The 22517-nt window shown below is 35.9% G+C and overlaps 2 protein-coding genes across 15 annotated transcripts in view; one reads left to right on the plus strand and one right to left on the minus strand.

Moving 5' to 3' along the window:
- The first annotated feature begins 1286 nt into the window (after window positions 1-1286).
- PACRGL (parkin coregulated like) lies at window positions 1287-13447 on the plus strand. Of its 2 annotated transcripts, XM_074865903.1 has the most exons (8): window positions 1287-1470; window positions 2669-2823; window positions 4489-4556; window positions 5604-5694; window positions 6848-6982; window positions 8658-8765; window positions 9768-9848; window positions 12040-13447. In XM_074865903.1, the coding sequence occupies exons 2-8, from the start codon at window positions 2686-2688 to the stop codon at window positions 12094-12096; spliced, it is 678 nt and encodes a 225-aa protein (XP_074722004.1). In that variant the 5' UTR covers window positions 1287-1470; window positions 2669-2685; the 3' UTR covers window positions 12097-13447. The 2 variants fall into 2 exon arrangements, with proteins under 2 accessions (XP_074722004.1, XP_074722005.1); XM_074865904.1 differs by lacking the exon at window positions 6848-6982.
- A 56-nt stretch (window positions 13448-13503) lies between these two features.
- KCNIP4 (potassium voltage-gated channel interacting protein 4) overlaps window positions 13504-22517 on the minus strand; it is a 442570-nt gene continuing 433556 nt past the window's right edge. For all 13 annotated transcript variants that reach the window (XM_074865888.1, XM_074865890.1, XM_074865891.1 and 10 more), the window contains 4 exons: window positions 21996-22103; window positions 20771-20875; window positions 20379-20441; window positions 13504-15110 (listed from right to left, as the gene is read on the minus strand). In XM_074865888.1, the coding sequence (XP_074721989.1) occupies window positions 15063-15110; window positions 20379-20441; window positions 20771-20875; window positions 21996-22103 (324 nt within the window). In that variant the 3' untranslated portion in view covers window positions 13504-15062. The remainder of the gene's footprint in view (window positions 15111-20378; window positions 20442-20770; window positions 20876-21995; window positions 22104-22517) is intronic.

Raw genomic sequence — 22517 nt, forward strand, 5'->3', positions numbered from 1 at the left:
ACTAATTATGAAATGCCAGCATTGGCCAAAATCTAATGCTGACAGTAGTTTTCAAATAGTCAACTACTTTTCAACACTGTCAGTGCATTTTCCTGTGTTGGTTTTTTTTTTGTTGTTGTTGTTTTTTTGGGGTTTTTTTTGTTTGGTTTTTTTGTGGAAAACCTACAGAATTGCCTCTTTTAACCACTTCTAAAGTCCCATTCTTTCCTCATTAAAAATCACAGAAGTAAGAAAGAATGCAACGGTGTAAAGATTGCATCCCACATAATCTAAGCAAACCAGGAAAACATCTTGCTTGGAGATTTACTGTTGAGTGCATGAAAGAATAAACACATCTCTTGAAGCAAGAAAGCACTCTCATGATTAATAGGGTCCACAGAGGGAAAAAAAATGTACCCTTTTACCCAAAAGGTCATTTACCACATTCAGATGTGATGGTGTGTGAACTAATACTGTATTTGTGACAGACAATTCAGTACTGTATGAGTGGATTTTCTGACAAAAAGAAACTAAAAATTAACTATTGCTGTAAACAAAAATGATCACAAATGGGAATGTGGCCCCATGCCCCATACTTTTGTCACACAAAAATAAAAACAAAGTATTTCCCAAATCCTGGTTTACCTGTAAAGCTATTAAGAAAGTTGTTAAAAATGAGTGGCAATGTCACCCGAAAATTTACCATGCCCATTCTTATCATAAACACAGAAGGTAGGCTGACCAAAAAAAAAAAAAAAAATTAAAAAAAAATAGCTTTTTAATCTAATTTTCGTTCTTTCTTCAGCACGTACTGAACTCTGATGAGCTGAAGACAGTGCCTCAGCTCCCCGGCACTTCCCAGCGGCCAAGCTGGCCCGTCAGCCCCGCCGCCACGGCTCCTAGCCCGCCGGGCCGATGCTCGGGGTAGGCCCGAGGGGCCGGCCGGCCGCCGCAGCCATCTTACTGCTGCAGGCACCGCCCCGGCCCGGGCTCGGCCTGCTGCGGAAGATTGGGCTCTCGGCGGCCCGTAGTTTCCCTGGCAACCGGCAGGAAGCGTCGCCGGGCGCGCCGCTGCCCGCCCGCCAGGTCAGGGGGTGTTGGTGCGGCTGGCCGGGAGCGCTGGCTCGGGCCGGGCCCCCTCCTGCAGCCCCGCAGGGAGCCCTCGGGGCGCTGAGCGGCCGCCCTTCCCGAGCGGCCCCTAAGAAGGGGGGATACCGCTGCCCACCGGCCCCGCGCTCCTCTCTGGCCGCCTTGATCTGGGCTTCCCCGCGAGAGAGTGGGAGGTGTGGGGGGGGAGAGGGGCCCGAGGAACGGCTTGCGTGTCGCTGGGTCTTGATGTCCCGCGGTGTCGGCGAGAATCGGTCCGGCGGCTCTGTGGTAACTTGCCAGAGCTTTGCTGTTGGAGCCTCTTGGCGGTTACGGTGCTTGATGCCCCGTATCTCTTTCGCTCTCCGCCCTAGCAGCGCTCCGGGAGAGTTGACACTCACCAGGGTAAGGGAACAACCTCGCCTTTAAAATCCTACTTACTTTCGTTCCGCCTTTCTTAAGTGACTTCTAGAACCCAAACTCCAGGTCGCACTTTTCCTCCTTTGAAAGATGTCTTTTAAAGGTGCTTGTTCTATTTCTTTTTAACCTTTTCTGTCCTTTGCTTGAAGTCTGTCATCTGCCAGTAGGATGGTTGACTTCTGTATCAAACCTTGTATGTCACTCGTTTGATTCACAACTAGACTTGTGCCGTCTGATCTCTCTACAAATGTGTGTGACTTTCCCAGCTCTTGACTACACAGGAACTTTCATGTGGCTCTGAAGACCGAGATCTCCTTATCAAAAGTCCTTCTTCCACTCTCTGCCATCTCCTCCTCTGCCAATACATAGACATGTTAGCTCAGTTGCGTTTTTACAAAACCGTTATCACTGTCTTTTACTCCTATCTTTACTTTTGTCGCAAAGGGCTAACATTGTTCCTGCCTGTTGTCACAGCTTTTATTGTTGACTTTCTCTGATGGTGCAACCAGTGACTTTTCAAATGCATCTAGATTTTGTCATTAATTAAAACATTAGTAGTGTCATTGGCATGTATCTTGATTACTTCTTGGAAAAGAATTTGAATCCATCTGAATTATTTCTGAATATTTTTCTGAGAAAAATATTTATGTTATTAGCAAGATGACTGTTCGCATTCTGAGCAATTGTACATTTCTAAGGTTGACACTGATAGCACTATTTTGTGATATATAATGCTAATGTCAAGAATTTACCTGGTGTTTTTATAGTATAAAACCATTTTGATTCTTATTTTTCTGATAGTTAAAAATGTGTTTTCTAACTCTAATGTGATTAGAGCGTTGTGATAATAAGCTGGCACTTATAAAATCAGTAAATTTTCTATGTTATTTGTCTTTTAGTGCTTTGAATTATTTCTGATTTTAATAATTTGCATTTTACAAACAAAATAGTTCCCATAAGTGTCATGTAAGTTTTTGTGTGTTGTGAAGAGACTTAATACTGTAATTGTGGTATGTTAATTCTTCTTTTTAAAAAACTGTCACTGGAGACAGGCTGTATTCTGAAAACAGATTTTCTTGATTGATTGTTTGTGTCAGTCTTTGGACCTGGTGAATCTAACCATTGATATTATGTCATATAGGAATGACAATTATTTTATGTTTTTAATCTTTTTCTATTCTAGGAAGCAATGTTCTAAGAATGTCATCAGGTATCCAAATAAAACCAAAGACTGCAGTACAGAAAAGCAAGACATCTCCTTTGCCACGTTCTGTAGAAGCTGCAATTAAACCACAGCCAAAGCCTAGTGACAAGCTAAATCCTAAAACTATTGATCCAGTATGTATCAATATGGTGGTGGGTTTTCTGTTTGTTTGTTTAAAACAGAACTCTTGTTGGAAGGAATTTCCTTACTTGATGAAATACATGAAGGACATGATTCTTCTGGTCCTGTTTTGTAAACTAAACTTGTGTTATTAATCATACATGCCCTGATTTCTAAGCTCAAATGCCTGAGGTGTAACATATTTATTACTTTTTTTAAAAAAGGGTTTTGGTACAATTGTGGCTTGGATGGTAACTTTTCTATTTTCTGTGTACTTTTGGCCTAAAAAGAGATTTAGAGCTAAGAATTAAAAAGGGTTGGGGTGTTTTTTTTGGTATAGTTATAAATTTTGGTACCTGCTGCTTTAGAGGAACTGATATCAGTTACACAATGAAACCCAAGTATCTGATAGCATCTTGAAGATGATCAAGACCTCATAAAATCTAGCAAATTAATAGCAAGCATTACTTGAAACTCCTGAGTACTGTGAATATGTAATGATTTGGGAAGAATTTGGTCTCTCAGGAGAAGACTGATGAAAGGAGTTGTTTATTTCACAGATAAGTCCTGTGCCTGGAGAACTAGCTTTGAGTGGGTGAATTATAACTCACCATTGGGCCGTATTAGCCAAACAATTAGTATTGTCACAGACTTTTTGGAAAATGGCCTAAATACAGGTGTACTTTGGAGAGATACTAGTTTGCTATAAACAGAGGCTGAATACTTTCATGTGGGCACTTTTTTTCTTGAAAATTCTTTTGCAAGTAGTACAATGACTTAATTAAGCCAAGAAGTCATCAATCATGCACACAATTTTAACAATGTTAATGTAGGTTCAAACACTCAAAAGATAAAAATTAAGATTTCATTGTATTTCCTGCTATATGCTTTGTGATAAGGTGTTTAATCTGGGAAGTAGCATTGAATGATAATGCTAATAAATAATATCATAGTTCATATGCATAAGAAGCATGTATGTGTTAAAAAACAGCTTTATGCAGGCTTTCCTCCCCTGAAGCTCCTAGTTTCCTCCTCCAGTGAGTCCTTCCTAGATTCTCACCCAGTATGAACCTCGCTACTGATTTCCAGTGCCCTCATACCACCTTGCCCAACATTGGGTGTTTTTCCCACATCTTGCCACCTTGTACTTTTGTCTAGACTGAGATCAAAATGGTATGCCTTCTGCATGTTACCAATATAACAACAATAAGAGCATCTAGTGGAAGCATCTAGTGATCTAGTGGAAGGTGACCCTGCCCATGGCAGGGCGAGTGGGGGAGTGGAACTAGATGATCTTTAAGCTCCCTTCCAACCCAAACCATTCTATGATCAGGAAAGTGAGAGGTCCTTAATTTGTTAAGGAGAGAACCCATAAGACTTCAGTGTTAAGGTTTGCAAGAGAAAATAGAAAAATAAAGGTATTTCATCAGGAGAGCACTGATTCTGTATTATTTATTAATTTTCACAACTTCCTAGGCAGACAATTCTGAAAAGCAGTTTTCTGATAAATGTACCATATATGTTTTCCACCATAGCTGCAGTTCTTCTTTTAATTAGTTTTAGAATCATATAACTAAGTTCTTATTTGGTAAACTGCAGTTTTAACATATACATAATAGTTACCAAACATTACTGTTAGAATAAATAATGTTTGGGTTTTTTTTTTTCTGTCTTCACAGTTTAGTGCTTATTCTCAACCACCTTCTACATTTGCTGCTATATACGCTAAAGGTGGCATTCCATGCAGGTGTGTTGGTTTTGTTTATATTTTACTAAATATATCATGGTTAGGTAGAATTACACAGATTGAAATACATCTATTCACATTTGATCTTTTAGTTAGACTGTTTGATTCCATTCATTTCTGAAAAGATTTCTGACACTTAACTCTTTTCAAAGCAGAAAGCAATTTGAAATATCTTTGAGACTGAATCTTTTGGTTCTTTTTTTATGCTATGTTAATACTGAAGCTGCATTTTTAAAGAATAGCTAAGTATTTGTAGATTTGGTTTGCTTCATCTTTCATGAATGAAGTTGATTTCTTCAAGTAATGGAATTTATTTCTCCCTACTAACAAAGACTGTAAGGTTAGTGCCATTTTACTAAGTAGACATCTTGCAGTCCTTTTTTGTCTGAAGTAAGTAGTATGACAAGATTTTCTTGAATATTCCAATTCTGTAGTTGTCAGCAATATCAGATATTAAGAAAACTACTTCTATGTAATAGTTTGTGGTATTTTAAGTAACTTTTGTCTATTATATATTTGCCCGGATAATAAGCACTTTACTATTTTGTCAAGTGCATGCAGAATTACTTAACAAAAATTTGAGTAATCATTAATACATGCGTATACATGTATAAAATAATCATTAATTCATAGCCTTTATCTGTATCTTAGAAGTAACTCATGAATTCCAGTATGATTTTCTTTCAATTGATTTCCCTTACCAATTGTTATCAGAGGAAAACATTTCTTGATATTTATCAAAATAAGTAACTTGGCAAAGCAGCCTGTGTCAGTATGAGAGGCATCTATAATTTTTATAACTTTTATTTTCTGATTTCTATGTGATTGGGAGCAGAATTTTGAAAACTGCCATATTGGGAATTATAATTGCAGCACTGTTAAATACCATTATACATGTGGCTAAGGAGAGCAGTATGTATTGAAATTATGTATATAACATTATAGTAATATTGCAAACCAATTGGTGATGTATTTAAAGTGAATAGTGTTAGCAATAAATTATGTATTATTATACGTTAATTTGTTAAAACTTTATTCTTTATATAGGTTAGTACATGGCTCAGTAAAGCACAGACTGCAATGGGAATGCCTTCCTGAAACTGTTCCCTTTGATCCTCTTCTTGTAACATTGGCAGAGGTAAGCTCAATTTTCTTGCAAAGTTAAAGATGCAGGATTTTCTAATTGCAAATGGCATTTTGTAGCAAGCTAAGCTAGCTAACTTAGACTCACCTACTAGGGAAACATGGGAAAAACATTTGTGAGGATCTTGTATAAATGAAGATGGTCACGAACATTGTCATTTGAGTTCTTTAGTTAGCACGTTCTGGGACAGCTAGGTAGAGCTATTTAATCTTTGAGATACTGGCCAAATACAAGACTGCATCTCGGATTCCCAACTGTTGAATGAAATACTTCAGTCCATTTGTGGCTTTGCAGGGTCTTTTGTAAATAAAATTGTTTTGATTCTTTTTGTATGTAAAGCCTACTTATTGAAGTAAGAGTGCTCTCCTCAATAGATTGAACTAATACAGTGGAAATAGCATCCTGTAAATAAGTGAAAGAGAATTACTATACATTATGTTCAGGCTTCTGTTTTCTCAGCATCATCTGTGACATTTATCACCAAATATGTTTCAGGAGTCTAAATAAATGTTGAATTCAGTGTCACGGATGGAATAAAGTGCATACTCTAGAGGTGGCTTTTTTTTTTTTTAGCATTTTTTTGCTAAGATTAAACAAATCTGTCAATTCCTAAAGTAATTTAGAGCTTCTATTACGGAAAGAAGAAAGACTTCAGCCATAGGGTTTTAAATGTTTGAGTTCTGCCAGTCAGGTCTTCACTAGAAGTGCTTATTTGTACCATCTGCAAGTTTTTGGTGTTGCAGAGGGGTGTATGTGGTGGGGGTGTCTTTCCTCCCATAGCTCACCTTCTGGGTTTTTTTTTTCCTTCAGAGAATGAAAACCATTTAGAAATATAACCTATACTTGTTCATGGTATTGTTAAAAAATTACCTTGGGTAGTTAGATTAAAGGTAATGAAGTACAAATATCAATGGAATTGGCAGTATTCATAATATGAGTTTTAATATTCAATTTTCTAAAAGAAAAATGAATATTCTGTGAGCAGAGTTGTACTCAATGGCTCCACATGGTGGAGTTAGTGTATTTTATGTTTTGAACTGATGTAAGAAAATCTAAACATTATCTTGCTGCCATGTGGAACTTTTTAATGTGTTTTTGTTTAAAAGAAGGCTCACTATTAAGCAAAGATGTTTTATATTTGCAACAGGGTCTAAGAGAGACAAAACATCCCTATACATTTGTTTCAAAGGAGGGTTTTAAAGAATTACTTATGGTTGAAGGTGCTACCGAAAAAGCAATTCCCTTGTTGCCTCGTTTAGTTCCAGTGTTAAAGACTGCATTGGTATGTCTTACTCTTCATGCAGAGATTTTAATGGGTTTGATTTTTTTTTTCTTTTTTCTTGTGCTGGTGAGGACTACATGGGAAATATTGATGTGATAAATCTATTGCATGGGCTTTTGGGTTCGGGGTGGGAATAGTTTCTTTTTCTCATGTTAGCCCTGCCTTGGTTTTATATGTTAAATATGTCTGTAACTGTAAATTCATTCAGATGGGCAACTCCTTGTATAGCCATATGACAGTAGCTATGGACAAATTCTGTGGCAATGTTCTGTTAAAGATCTGAATATAAGCAGAAATAAATATATGTATTGGTGGTGGTTTTATATGTTCACATAGTAACTTGCAAAAAAAAAAAAAGGTGAAGAAAAATGGCGATGCAGGAATAAATATTCATCTGTTACATTTAAAAATTCAAGACATGCTACAGAGATAAAACAGTATATACCAATGAGAAAAAGGGAAGAATACAGTTAAAGTGTTTGAGGTCATATTCTTAATTTTTAAAAGGGTTTTAACTTTTCCACTCCTTCAGAAAATAACGTGAGGTAAAAGTATTGGCCTCAAAGGTAATCTCTTTTGTATCTTTTTCATATCTTTCAGAGCCCTTTTCTGGTTCAGCTGCTTGCTGTCCTTTAACGTAGTTGTGTTTCAGTTCTGGTTTTATAGAAACGGCTGAAAGTTTGAAAATTCTTTATGATCTCAGATCAGAGGTGTAATAGAAGATCAGAACTCTGTGTTATCAGTATCTTTGGTTTAGTTTGGAAGACAAAATTAGAAAAATTATTCTTGTCTGTTCTTCCAATTACTGTTATTCATCTGATAATTTTCATCGTTGCACTGCTTTGGTATAACGGCTTGTTAAACCTAAAAAAACTACACAAGCAGTCGATGACTTCTAGTTAAAAAAAAAAAGTTCAGGACTCAAATGTCAGAGTGGAAAAATGTTTAAATAAGGGTCAGTGTTAGTACAAGAACAAAATAAATTGTTATGAATTAATTTCTCTGCTAAAGGGAGAGCAAGATCACTAAACCATTAGAGAATCAGGTATAGAAGAACCTTCCCATGGGAGTAATAAAGATGACAAAGCACCCTAGGAGTAGATAAGAGCTTCATAATCACTGTCAGGTGACAAAGCTGTAGTTGGCAGGGGACTAAATTAATTGAACCAGGAAGTCATTGGCTCCTGTGTTTCTCCAACAAAGACAATTATTGTTATGAATTACATAGAAATGACCCTGAATTCATTACATTTGTAACTAAAATGTTGTCTCTCAGTTTAAAAATACCTGTATTTGAAGGGCTCTTTCTAATACACTGTGAAGCACTAAATCGTTGGTGTAGTAAACTGTTTTGCCTGCTGAATTTTTTATTTCATCAATAACAAATTATTAGTTTCCTTGTCTCAGAAGAAATGCAAGAGTTTCACTGACATTTGTGGATACCTTTGTTTTGTACTTTAAAAATAGAATTCTGTTTTTAAATGTTACCTCTAGATACTAATATTCAGTCATATTGTATTTCTAAACTTGTAACATTATAACAATTAGCAGTTGCACAGTAGTTTTAATTTTTAAAAATACTATGTACAAACATAATGTAGAGATTGCAGTTTTGAAGAACTTGTGCATTTGTCTGAATATTACTAACAGGATTTTCTTTTTTCCCCCTCTGAAGGCCCATTCGGATGATGACGTATTTGGAAGGGGATTGGATGCTTTAGTTCAACTGAGTGCTGTTGTTGGCCCATCCCTTAATGGCCATCTTAAGCATCTACTCACAAACGTAAGTTTTTAATGTTGTAGTAAAAAATCATCTACATTTTTATGGTTCTTTTGTTGAGATGTTTACTACAGTATCTGCACAGATACAGTGGAGGGCTCAGCAGTTCCATGAAAAGCATTAGTTCATATATTCATCATTCCTTAATAATATGGTGGCTTAAAAAGTTCTAGCAATGTCCAAAACCTGTTGGTAATGTAAATTGGAGAATAATGGAACTGTTGTCTTTACTATTTAAAAAAGATGCAGCTTGAAGCTTGAGGTGAAATAGATGCTATGTTTTGAAGGGAAGTTTGTGTTTATTGCAAAATGAGTTTTGCATTTTAAGTGTAAATATTTTTTAAAATCCATGAAAGTTTCAATAAATTAACATAGGCAAATATTCCCACTTCTTTCAAATGGGAATTCTGGACAAGGAAGTTTTCATTCAATAAACTCAGAGTGAGATTATGGAAAGTATTTTTATACTGAGTCCTGTAGACATCCTTCCTCTGTCAGACAGGCTTTTCACAGTTTCATTTAGCCTGCTTTCGAAGTGCACTTTTACAGCAAATAAAAGGACCTTTTAGACATCCAATGCAGAAGAGTGAAATTGCAATAGTTTTTTTAAAGTATTTCCACTATAATAAATCTCTTTCAGCGCACATGAAAAATGTGTTAACTTGTCGTGCAGACAGCAGTTTAAGAATGACTTTTTTTAAGGTTGATACCTCTTTAAAATTTGTTTGCTAAAAGAAAAATTAAGTATTTTTTTGGCTAACAGCTGAGCTTTCTTTGAATTTAAGTTTATCATCAGTTAACATTTTATTCCTTTTACCTTAACTGAGTTCTGCACTTTGACGTCAATTACAAGCTATAAAGCAATGGGTTTTTTTGGTTTTAATTTTACAAAGATAAGAGGAAATAAAGTAATAAAATAGAATTATATTGACTGCTTTGCATATATTGTACTATACTGTGCAGCAATCCTTTTTATTTTACTTTGTGATTTTACTTTTCCAATAGCTTTCAAGGAGATTAATGCACAAGAACTTTAGAGAAGAAATTACTGTTGCTTTAGAAAAGTTGGAGCAATATGGTGGAAAGGTGAGTTGATCAAGTGATTGTTCTGTAATCTGCACATTTGAATGCAGCTTTGCCGAAACAACTTCCAACTCTGACTTTCAGATTAAGAAATCCCTTCTGAAAACTGCTTAATTTTACATGTCACAACTACTCATATTGCATAAAACACAGGATTTTGCACTGTGGTGATTAGCAGTTGTGTTCCAGTCCATAATAAAATAGTTGTTTTAGTCTGACTAAAGTGGTAACAGAAATGACATTAAAGCTACTCTGGGTAATCCATATTTTGCCAGTTAGATTTTGTTGTCTCCCATTTTTTTATCTCCCACATTTCATTTGTATTCTCCATTGTTTTAATCTCTGAGCAGGAAGTACAAGAGTATGTCTCAGTAAATATTTCAAGGGATCCACACCTACATAAGAAGCTGCGTGGCTGAACTCTTACAGCACAGCACACCAAGCCCCATTCAGGAGAATTCTTTTCGGGAGCAAGTATGCATCCATGTGGATCCCTACCCATGATATTTGATTGGAACATTTTATTGTCCTTGGTGGGAAGCTTATGCAGACTTAGTGGTTAAATGAGATACTTGCTGTTCTTTCTTAAAATTCTCCATTTCTCTAGAAAGTCTAAATTTTTTTTCCAGGGTTTGAACTGGTGTGACAAATGGGTTAGTTGCATGGGGTAAGATCCAGGATGCCTAATATAAGTCCTTACTCCAGGTTAGGCATTGCAGCACTTAGAAAGTAGATGCTTATGCTGAGTAAAGCATGTGAGCTTCTTGCACAGACCATAGGGTAGGCTAGATGCCTGTGAAGAGTGATCCAGGAATTCACCAAATGTCAATTGGTAATTGGTCTCCTTCTGGAGTATTGACACCTGACTCAGGCTGAATATTTGTCTTGCTTCAATATGCCTGGGATGCAGGCTTCATGTTCCTCTTTTTGAGCTTGAATACTTTTCTTAACAGGATTTACTTTTGCTAAAAGATACTTTTTTTGCTGTTGATGATGCCTACTCATTCCTACTAATAGCTTATTGTTTAGGTCACTTACTGAGGAAATCAGATACTCCCATTCCAGCCCACCCTGGTTAACCCAGAGGTTAGATCTGCAATTGCTATAAATCGAAAAAATGCTTTAAGTAATAACTGGCAGAGTATTTTTCTGCTGAACGTTTTGTTGCCATTTTCTGTTGTGCTGTACATTGTGCAGAAAGAAGAGAAGAAAAAGTGAGAGAGTATTGGCTTGGATATTCATCTAGAAGTGAAAATTATTTGCTTTCTTGACTCTATGAACACTTGCATGTATTATATTAAATGGTCATTGATAAAGAATAGGAATAACCTAAAGGGTAGGTACCATAAATATAGGTCTACCAGTTCTGAGCCTGTGGGCCTTAATCAGTAGGCACCCAAATAATCAGTAGACACGACTTCATTTTTCAATGTGTGCTCATATTCATTTAAGGGCAGTAGCAATGTTCATATTACAGACTTGAAAACATCACGGCAAATAAAGAAGCATGAGAGTTTTTTATTTATATGTAGTGAGAGAAGAAAAGGTCTTGTCTCCTTTTCTTGTCCTAAGATGAGACGTAATCTTGATGTTCTGAAACTTTAGGTCTAGATAATGTAACTAATCCAGTGAATCATTAACCTCTAATTCTTCTGTCTGTCCTCTGATTTCTTGTAGTCTTACTGGTTTGTGAGTAGGTCTTTCTGTGTGTCTTTTAAAAATACTATAGTAAGAGCAGAAAACTGGAAACAAACTCCTAAATTGTGATTACAAGCAATATTATATAATCCAGTTAATGAATCTATCAAATTTCTATTCTAAATGAGTTATAATGTATATGATTCTTACTTTTATTGGAAGTCCTTTCCAGAATATCACTCCACTATTCAAAAATCCATATTATTTCATGTCTATTTTTATGCCCAGTTTTAGGTATGAGTTTACATGTATCTTTTCTTGGATGTTTACTCTTCAGCATTAGTTATCACAATGGTTCATTTTGTCAGCCCTTTTGATAGTAAATTTCTCAGCAAATATTAACTTTTTAGTTTTCTACTGTCTGATAGTTACAAAGATAATTAAGTAAAAGTTCTGAATTATGCAATTTATAGAGGCTATATGTGTATATATATACTCTCATATGTAGTGCTAGTGCTCCTTATTTTGTTTAAATTTGGTTTATTTTCATCAACAGGCAACTGTGGCTATCATCAAATCTAAAATTCCAACCTATTGTTCTATCTTCTCTTGAACAAGAAAATTGTAGTGATTTTTACTGTGAGGTGAATTTCGGAAAGAAACTGCCTGTGAACATAACTGATGCTTGGGGTATGATATATTCTCTTAAAATAATCACAATTCTTCAGCATGATGGAGAGTGGGAAAAGTCCTATTAGTTTGTGAATATGTAATTATGGAAGACTATTTAAAATAATGCTCTCTGTTGGCTGCTATTTGTGTATGCATTGTGCTTACAATGACTGACTACTGACTATTATTTCAAAAACAGAGTAAATAATGATTCTTATGTTGTTGTAAAGTATAAATTCCTTTAATATATCTGTAGTGTTTTATTTGTTTTGTATGTTTGTGTGATGCAAAATAATGTGGCTGTAATTACTTAAATAATAACCGTGTTAAATTACATGTGTATTTTGAAACACGTAACTTATTTTGTGCCACAGGCACAGATGGATGGGTTCATCAGGATTTGCTGGATGAGACATAGAACTATGAGCACTCCTAGACTTCTTGAGAGTCAGCTTTTAAACCTACAAAGCTGAATGCACTAAACAGGTAGCATATGCTGCAAAACTGAACTTGCTCGACGGATTATTCTCAGCACACTGTTTTGAGAAGCTGTCAAGGCTCTGGAGAATACAGTAGAAAGGTATCAGGTTGCTCCATAGAGCCACAGCCTAGGTTTTGCTCGACTAATTAGTTCCAGTTAGCTTTGGGCCTACTGAACGTGAGCTAGAGGTAGGAGGCAACTTTGGAGGATTTACACTGTGCTCCCTTTGCATTGAGTTCTGTAATGTCACAAATATGCTTGGGACTAGCTTGTGAATTCAGCTCCAGACAAGCTAATAAACTTCTGAACATGGAAGCTATGAAAAAAATATGAGTTAAAGACAGTAAAAAGATCGCAGAAGCAAGCTTAACTGGCTGACAAGCCTTGTAGGGTGCAGTGTTTCTTCATGAACGCACTTGAACTTGATTGCAAAATAACTCCTAACGGGTCTTGTGATAAATACTGTTCAGGATTCATGTTGTTACGGATATTCGAGTTGCTCTGTGAGGGAGAGCTGACTGAAGTAACAAAACTTGCTGTAGAACTTTTTCCCCTGAGGTAAGTTCAATTCCAGAATTTAAAGTTGTTGAAAGGTGGTTTTTTTAGTCATCAGATGATGCTGTTGCATAGGGTATTGCAAAAGCCTGTCATGGGAAAGCATTTTCAGAATTTTTTGACAATTACCACTACTTGGCTAAACTAAATTTATTTCAGGACTGTGCTACAATCTCTGCTGAGATCAGAACTGTGCTAAGTCAAGATCTATGTATTTAAGCTTTTTTAAAAAAATAAATGTTGTTGGCAAAAATGTTTAATTTGAAGAATTACAATTATTTGTTTAATAACTAAAAAAATCAACCATGCTGCTTGTTTTTCTTCATGTTTACTTTATTACTTTTTTTTACAAAATGTGCACATTTAGTTTACACAAACACACTACAGCAGATTTCAGGTGTACATGTATTGTACTACTCTTATCCTACACTGGTGATAGCAGAGCAGCCTTCAACATGCTTCTAACATCCCATCTCTACACCAGAATAGATACCTGATTTATTTTTGCAAAAAAATGCTTGCAACATTCTTTCTACTTCATTAATCCCCTTTCACATTTTCTGCAGCAATGTGACAATGAAGATTGGCCTATCTCTGATAGCATTTCACCTATTTCAAAGTATTGGAATAAAATCTGTGGACAATATATCTTAAAAATTACATGGATGGGGGGGCAATATTATGTTTTTAGGTACATAGTTTTTTTAGAAAAATCCTTCTAGGTTCAGAATTCAGGTAGCTCCAATCTTAATGAAGAAATGATCCTAAAAAAATGTAATGCATTTATCACATATAGATGATATACAGCTGAGGTTTCCAATTTTTTTTTCTGATTCTGTCTCATAATTAAAGATATTACAAAAAGCTGAAACAGATGTTAGCTTGTCTAGCAGTCATTATTAGTAGAGGTTACTACATAGTGATACTCATTCTGAGCACTGAAGTGGGATGGAAGTTTCAGAAGTTCATGCCTTTTTCTTCATTAAAGGCCGAAAGACATGTACTTGTGAAAACGGTGTTAGGATCCAGTTAAGGTTTCCTCATGAAAAGTCAGAAGATCCTTAATTTTAAGCAAAGAACTTTGCAGACACGTCCAAGAAGAATTAGAAATACAGTATGTAGGACTCCTGATACTCATGTAATGATAAATTAAATGCAGATTTACTAGGTAAGTGTGATTGATAGAAGCTTACTCGTATTTGTTAGGGAGTATATCTACCTATAAGCAATTTATTTTTTTGTTCTATAACAGTTCTTCCTCTCAAGTTATCTATTTTGTTAGGTTTGGGGCTTTTTTTTTTTTTTTTTAAGAGAAAAGCAAGTCAAAGGTTAAAGGCAATTGTAGCAAGTTGTGCATTGCACATTGATTATAGCACTTTAACTCAAAGTATTATTCAAAAAATGAGGACTACACCATACAAATGTGAAAACAAAATACAGGGTAATACCTCTATAAATTAGAAGCTAAGATTTAAGAAATACACTCAAACACCTGGAGCTTAATCCAGTACAAATAAGTAGCAAAACTAAGAGAATTTATTTAATCTCCTTGTGATAGTATCTATTTTATCTAGGGGTTGGAATGATAATAAAGCTGCATAATGTCAGGTCTTATTTTGTTTGGGTTTGAAGTAAAAACCTGACTTTTCAGAATAATCTTGTTAACTAAGTTGCAACTGTTGAAGTGCTAAATTGTATAATTTAGAAAGTTTTTTGTTGGGAAAAGTTTATAATAAAAAATTTATTTGCATAATACATGTCTCAGTGTAAAGCTGAGTAATTTTATTTATGATAAAGTGGGAAATCCATCTTTTAGATAATGTTGCAGAATAGCTCATATTTGTCCATTAGTTGTAGACCTAATGTCTTCATTAAATCACATTTTCAAAGAGCTGCATGGATCGCATTATATTCTCATCCTGTAAAAAAAAAACAACAAAAAAACAAAAATCATACACCATTACAAATGCAGCTGGGCAATATCTATAGTAAAATTGGGTAGAACTAACTGTATTTTAGTTAAGAACATTATTTTTAAGGTTGTTTGGAGAAATTGTCAGTAGAAAAAGGCTGCTAATAAAGCTACACTTAAATAGGTTTTTGTATATATTAATTAAACCAGAACTATTCTGTCAAGAAAGCATGTTAAGAAAATTAAGTCTGCAATATCTGGAAGTTTATATCCAGTATAACAAAATACATATAGACAACAAATTCTGAAGGAGTAGTTGTTGTATCTGAAGTGTGAATCCATACATGAAATTGCTAGTCCAGTGTATTGTACACAGGAGCCTTTTTGCAATTCTGGGGCATCCTATTGCATAGCTAGGGATGTCCCTAAAATGTGTGCGTCTTTGCATGAACCAGAGTCAGTCAGTTCCTCAAATATCACCACAACACTCTTTGACTCCTCAGCTCACATCTTCTATGTGTTCACACAAAAAGATGTTGACAGCTTTCCAATGTTACTTTTGCCTTCTGATTGCTTTGCATTACACAGGTAATAAAACCTTTGACTTCCAAGTTCTGCATAATGCTTACTAGTACATCACTCTACTCCAGTTTTTATCAGTAAATAACTCCTAACCACAGCAGTCAGGAAATTTTTTTTTTTTTTGTAAGATTTACCTTTCAATGTATAGAAGAAAGAGTTTACTTGTAGTAGCCCGTATTTAGTGGCACTTCTGGATCAACAGTTGGTTGCACAGTACAATATACATACAATACAAGAGTATATTACATGCTCTTAGCATTTACTGGTCTCCACTGTAATGATCCTCTTTTTTGATCTGAATGCATACCCTTTAGTACTTTCTTGAGAGATAATCATTCTAGTGAATAAAAAGACTAAATTTGATAGAGTATTTTAGGAAGTGAATGAAAAAGGTGCATAAAAAAACCCACTTCTTAGAAAGGTTATCTCATTGTATTCTCAGCTACCAATAGATATGTGGGCCTTCTGTACATTAATGTTCCAATAACAGATGTTCAGTATAAATTTCCAGTTAAATTATTCACTGTTCAGTCTAGTGGGTGATTTGCTTTGTAGAAAATGACAAGTCTGAGTAATTTTCTTAATTTATGTTATGAAACATGCACAGTGGCATTTTTCATCTTTGATTCCGTATGTCATCTCAAGCGATGTTGCTGTAAGAAGTGATCTGCACACTATTTTGTGCTGATAAACTAACTTATGAAAGCAATGATGTGTAATTTCAAAAAAATATGTTACATAGATTAATGCTTAAAAAGTTTGTATAGGAAATTTACTATATTAAATTACTGAGAATTAAAATAAACTAACTTTTTCCCACTGCATTGTTTTGAAATATCATCATACTATCTGATTAATGTAAGGTTAAAGTCTGGTTTAACTGGAATCATTTGTCATGTAATTATTTACAAATGTTTTTGTATATACATTGGCAACTAAGCTCAGCAAATGTGCAAAGCAAACAACATGCTCTTAATTTAGAAAGTGTTTTGACACTTCCTACCAATTTTATAATATATGTATCATCGCTAATGAAACTAGTAGCTTTCTAAAATCAGCTCCATATTTCTGAAGTTTGCTGTTTCTATACATAAGATTTCCAATGCCCCTCCTTTAGTCAGTCAAATGGGAAGAGTCTTCACAAGAAAATACAGGCTTGTCATAATATTTGGAACATGGTGACTTTTAGTAGCTTTTTTTTCCATCTTCAAAAAAGAAAAAAAAAAAAAGCAGATGCTTGCATTAGAATCCTTTGGCAAGTGTATCTTTCTCCTTTGTCCCTTTTTTCAGTGCATTTTTCTAAACAATTTTTTGTAATAGATTCCTAACTCTGTTTAATGATTCCTAACTCAAGGCATTAGGAGGTGTTAGTGCATATGAAGCATAGTCCATATGAAGCACAAAACATGAATGAACAAGCTTTGCCAGAGCTGACCTAACTTCAAGCCAACTTTGAAGGTTTTCTTACTGGTTTGAGATGGCTCCTTTGTTGTTTTCAGGCTAACCCAGACCATCAGCATTGTGTATGGAGTGGGTTACTTACTCCTGCAGAAAGTATCTATCCCAGAAGCCTTTTTATCATTATCAGAAGGACCTTTAAGTCATTCACCCTGACGTTCACCTCACCTCACCATACATGCCTTAGTCCTGTGCTTCATGGTATTGCTGTAGATATGCCTGAGTCAGACCATTTTCCACCAGCATCAAGCAGTGAAAGGAGGCAGGTGAGGAACTGGGTGGTACCTAGCCCTTGAGTTAGCTGTGCTACGATTTCCCAAGACCTATCTCTGCTATTTGGTGACTTACACAAAGCAGGACAGACAGCAGCCGCTTTCTGGGACTCAGTCCAGCATACCTAGGGCAGGATGGTACATTCCTCCTGTGGGAGCAGGGAAACTCCTGGAGTCTGGGTGGGATGTGGGGTAGGGAGGGCAGGGAAATCAGGTCATACACATTCCCTATCCAAGATAGAGGGAGGATGAGGGGAAGCACCTTTGCTGTCCTCTCTTAATCATGGGCAAAGATAGGTCCTTACACCCAACGACCAGAGAAGACCACACTTAAAGTCTGAAGACTCTGTAATTCCTCTCATAACTGCTTAACACTGTGTGAATGGACAGCCATTCTTTGCATTGGGACTGTGAATAAAGAATCTTGAACTTACTGTATACCTCAGGCTGTACAATGCTACCACATTGATAGGTGTGCCAAACCAGTACTCAGCACAAGGAGGTGATTTTAAAAAAGGCACACGTGTGTACAATGAGTGTTTAAGAACACACCAGAGGCTCTTGATGCTACAAAAAAACCCTCAGGAACCTATCCCAGGAACCTGAAGTGGAGCCTCTGTATACAAATACGCTCTGTTGTGTTCCTTCTCAGTCTTAAAGTAAGCATGCCACGCTTTCCTTAGTTCTCACAAAACACCAGTAAAACGGATGTACTTCTAAGACCCACTAATTTGGCTTCCAACTCAAAATAGAGGAATGGCAGTTCTCAGAGACTGGCAACTCGTGCCTGAGATATCATTCAAATAGAACACTCTTGCAGCCTTTCCCTGGCAGAACAAGCTTCTAGTCCATTTTAAGGTTCAGACTGGATGAGATCTGAGCTTTAGAGTTTGGTTGAGGGTTTCTTACAGCGCTTGCCTCCTGGCACTGTTTTGACTCTAGTCTCACAGCTTGAGCTAGAACTGGCAATCATACCCTCTGTATGCCTTCAGCATATTTTCACATGCACCAGATGCAGCTCCAGCTGCCATATTCATCAATGGGCATTCCCATTCCAAGGTCTGAGGTACAGTCATTTTTTTAGGAAAACTGGCAGGGAAGGTTTTGAGTAGATGTGCTCAAACATCAGCCTTAATGCCAAAGGAGGGTTCATAGATGTCACAGAGGGTCATAGCTGTCAAAGCCTATGGAGCAGCAGGTGTGCTGTGCCCCTGTCCTGATTTTGGTAAGCATAAGGTAATAGTAGAACTAGCAGTGGTCTAGAGAGAGGGCCAAGGGTGATTAAAGTTTCCCTAGGAGGAAAAATTGAATAGATTGAGTACTTTACAGCTTGGAAAAGAGATACTGAATGAAGGGCAATAATGATACCTACTGTTATTCCCATAACACCAGAACATACAGAAAACATAAAAATATTGCGTGACAGGTCTAAAACACAGGTAAATTTACTACAGGAAGGATCACAGGATCATTTAATTTTGCTTTTGGCATTGTTAAATGCTCATGAAAGATGAGACACCTCGCTCCTGGAGTGATGTGACTCACTGCATGATGAGGAAAGAAAGGAACCTTACCTTTTTACATCAGTCCTATTAGGATACTAAAAAAAGGTTTTCCTACAGCTGTTTTAAAAGGAAGCAGCCACTACTGTCCTTTGTGAAAAATGTAATGCTGAACAGGCTGAAGCCACGGTAACTCCTGAATCAAGTTTCTTGAAGGTCTTGGATTGAATCCTAACCCCATACCTCGTTTCTGAAACCAAATCTTGATATAAACATGAATTACACACTTTGCAGCTCAGGTCTTAATAGAAGCACAGGTCTTAGTAGGTAGAAAGACAAGAATTTAGGCAGCAAGATACTTTTTGTATCAAAAAACACTGCCACGTTTGATATTAAAAGCAAGTGAAGGTGAGGTAAGTTGCACCATGAGAACGGTGTCTCTGTCATGCAGCAGTTTAGAGAGCATCTCTCTCACATGTAGTCTGAATACTCAGAAGAGGTAAATAAGAAATCATCTAACAGACAGGAGAAACTGTGAATCACATGTTGGAAAAGGAAAGCAGGCAATTCCTTCTGAAGGTACTAATTTTCTTCGTAAATGAATCATTCAGCCCATCACCTTAATTGCTGTCAAATCCAGATTAATCTGTCATTTAACTTCCAGAACTCTGCAGACCTCAGCTGGGAAATTAATCTGTCTCTGTTTCTGATGATCACTCACCTTTAGCAGAGCAAATGCCTTTCATTCCTATTGAACAAGACTGACAAGCTAGAACCATGGTCAATGCAATAGAGCACTGCTGACAGGGAAGACACCACCCAATACCCATTGCTAAGGATGTACAGAACAGCCACAGTTAGAAGAGCTGGTGGATTAAAATCAAACAGAGAGTCACAGCCACCTGGGTAGCATAAACACGTGGAACTGATAATCACAATCACAATCAGTTCTCACTCTTTTGCCTTGAGGAAAGTTGCCTGCTGTTAACTCCTGCCATCCAACACTTTGCAAGCTTCTTACACTCTCCCTTTTTAAGGCCTCCAGCAGGTCATGACTCGCTTTTTGAGGAAACACTATTATAGATGATAAATTTTCAAGCAATATTATTATTATTGCTGTGACTATATGCCAATTCTAACAGGAATGTGTTCCCCAGCACAGTTCTGATTGTGAAGAAACTTTTCCCCTATCAAGTACAAACAAAACACTGTTCAAGAGAGAAGGGATGTGGACACAGTTGTCTAATAAGCAATGACAGCTTGTATATAACATCTCGTTTACAGATTCAGGTCACAAATTTATTTACATTGTTTAGTGGTTTTGTGTAATGGTGTACATACATACTCTACCTTGGGAAAATACTGTCTCTGGTATTAGGATTACCATCAGTGTCGCTCCAGAAATCTGTGTAGCGCTATGATAGCATTAGCCAACAGATTCAGTACTTATTGGGTACTTACTTTCTGGCAGCTCTCGATGAATTCATCTATGGTAACTACTCCATCTTTGTTCTTGTCCATTTTCTGTTCAGAAAGAATAAGAATGTATGTTTATTATCTTCCTGAAATCCTGTGTAAAACAAGTAATTTCTATTATTCGTTTCAGTTATATGTTGGCCTAGGAACAAACAGGCCAAAATGCTGTAAAGATGTAGCAAGCGATATACTAGAATAAGCTTAAGGAGCTTATTGTTGAAAAAGCAAGGTGTAATGAGTAGAACTGAGAAACTTGGGGTGGAACCACAAAGAAAAAGGATTACAAAATTGGTAGGATATGCAAAACGGTTACAATGGAAATCTTTCCATACCTGCTAACAGAGCAGTCTTTTTGGCTCCTATGTTACCTGACCCACCTGGAAAAATGTTTCCACATGTTGTCTAGGCGCATCCTCCTTGAGAATAGGATAGGTGCATTTCCCCATCATATCATATATTGCTTTCATGATATCAAGCATTTCCTTAAGAGAAAAAAAAAAAATGCCTGTGTAGTGTACAGTGTGTTGTAGACACTGCTTTAACTCAGAACATATAAATGATTTTTAGGATTTACGTTTTAGAATAAAGTTTTGAGATTGTGCCTGTTGTTTTATGACTGAATAGCTTTGGGAAGGAACTACTATGTTCCTAGAAATTCTAGGATTTTAGTTCAGCTTTCATAGACAAACTTGTTAAATAGATGCAGATATATGAGTTTGATTTTAAATGATTTAGAGTATTTGCAAGTTTATGGATTGTGGGAAGAATCTCCTGAGGTCTTGTGAATAAAACTAAACAGGAAAAGAAGTTCTGTAACAGCAAGTGAATGGTCAAAGCACATCAGCTTTGTATAACTGAGTTTTCTCTACAGAAAATAGAAACACCCATGCACACACCAGCATATATGCAAAGAGTCCTCCTTTTATATTAAAAGCTTTGAATTTTGTTAATAGAGTGGCCTGTGAAAACTATAAGAATAATTATAAAAACAAGTCATTTGCCAATATGCTGAGAAATTATTCTATAGATCACCCTTTTATAATAATCATGAAGTGTTTTTCTAAAAGTGTAAAATTATAAGTGTAATATATATATATTTACATAAAGACCCAGTTTTGAAAAAAACCATATCTTTTTATGAAAGCATTCAGTTGGTCCCACTGTAATTTCAGTATGTGTTTGAATCATTGCAGAATAAAAGATGTAGGAATCTTTTTATATAGATTCTGTTACAAGTAAAAATTTCTAGAGGTAGATTCATAAAATAAGTAACAATTATGGCCCACATACTTAATTCTTTTTTGTCCAAATATCCTACCAAACTATTCTAGTGACTGTATGTGCAAATACACAGGCATAGGTTGAAGCCAAACATTTCTGTATCTGAAGAATTCTGACCTTTTACAATTTCTGTGGAGTTTTTCCTTTTTCAAGTTTTATATATGCCTTTAAAATGAGAAAATTATTTTTAGCATGTCTAGTTTAATAATATATATTATTTGTTAACATGTCTAATTTGACAATGAAGCCATTCTTCTCTGAAAGCAGAACTTAACACATACAACTTTAGTTTCAGTGATTAGTGTAAAAAGTAGACCTTACCTCTTTAGTTATATATCCATCCTTATTTATATCATACAAATTGAAAGCCCAGTTCAGTTTCTCCTGTACTGTCCCTCGGAGTAGAATTGAGAGACCCATAACAAAATCCTAAATAGACAAAACATCTTGGTCAGTTTGGAATTGAGTGGTTTTTCACAAACACTCAGAATTCCAGAATAATGCATAGAAGTCTGGAAAAATGTGTTTCTATTTTTTTTGCCTCACAGTAAGTGTTAAGGATTGCTGTTTTTTTTTTTAAATAATTAACAATCTAGGCACTGTTTGCTACACTCATTATTAATAAATTGAGTAATTTTCTATAAAATAAGCCATAATTAGTGGATTTATCCTCTGAAATGCCTCACATAAGCAGTTCCTGTTGAACTTAATACCAGGGAAAAGCAATCCTCGTGGTTTAATGATCCAAAAAAAAAGCTTAAGTGGGAGTTAGATTAATCTAAGCACAGGAAACCAATTTTGGAAGAACTATCTACTAAGGAACATTAAATGCTTGTTAAATCT

The sequence above is a fragment of the Strix uralensis genome, chromosome 4, assembly GCF_047716275.1.
Source record: "Strix uralensis isolate ZFMK-TIS-50842 chromosome 4, bStrUra1, whole genome shotgun sequence".
NCBI classification, from domain to species: Eukaryota; Metazoa; Chordata; class Aves; order Strigiformes; family Strigidae; genus Strix; species Strix uralensis.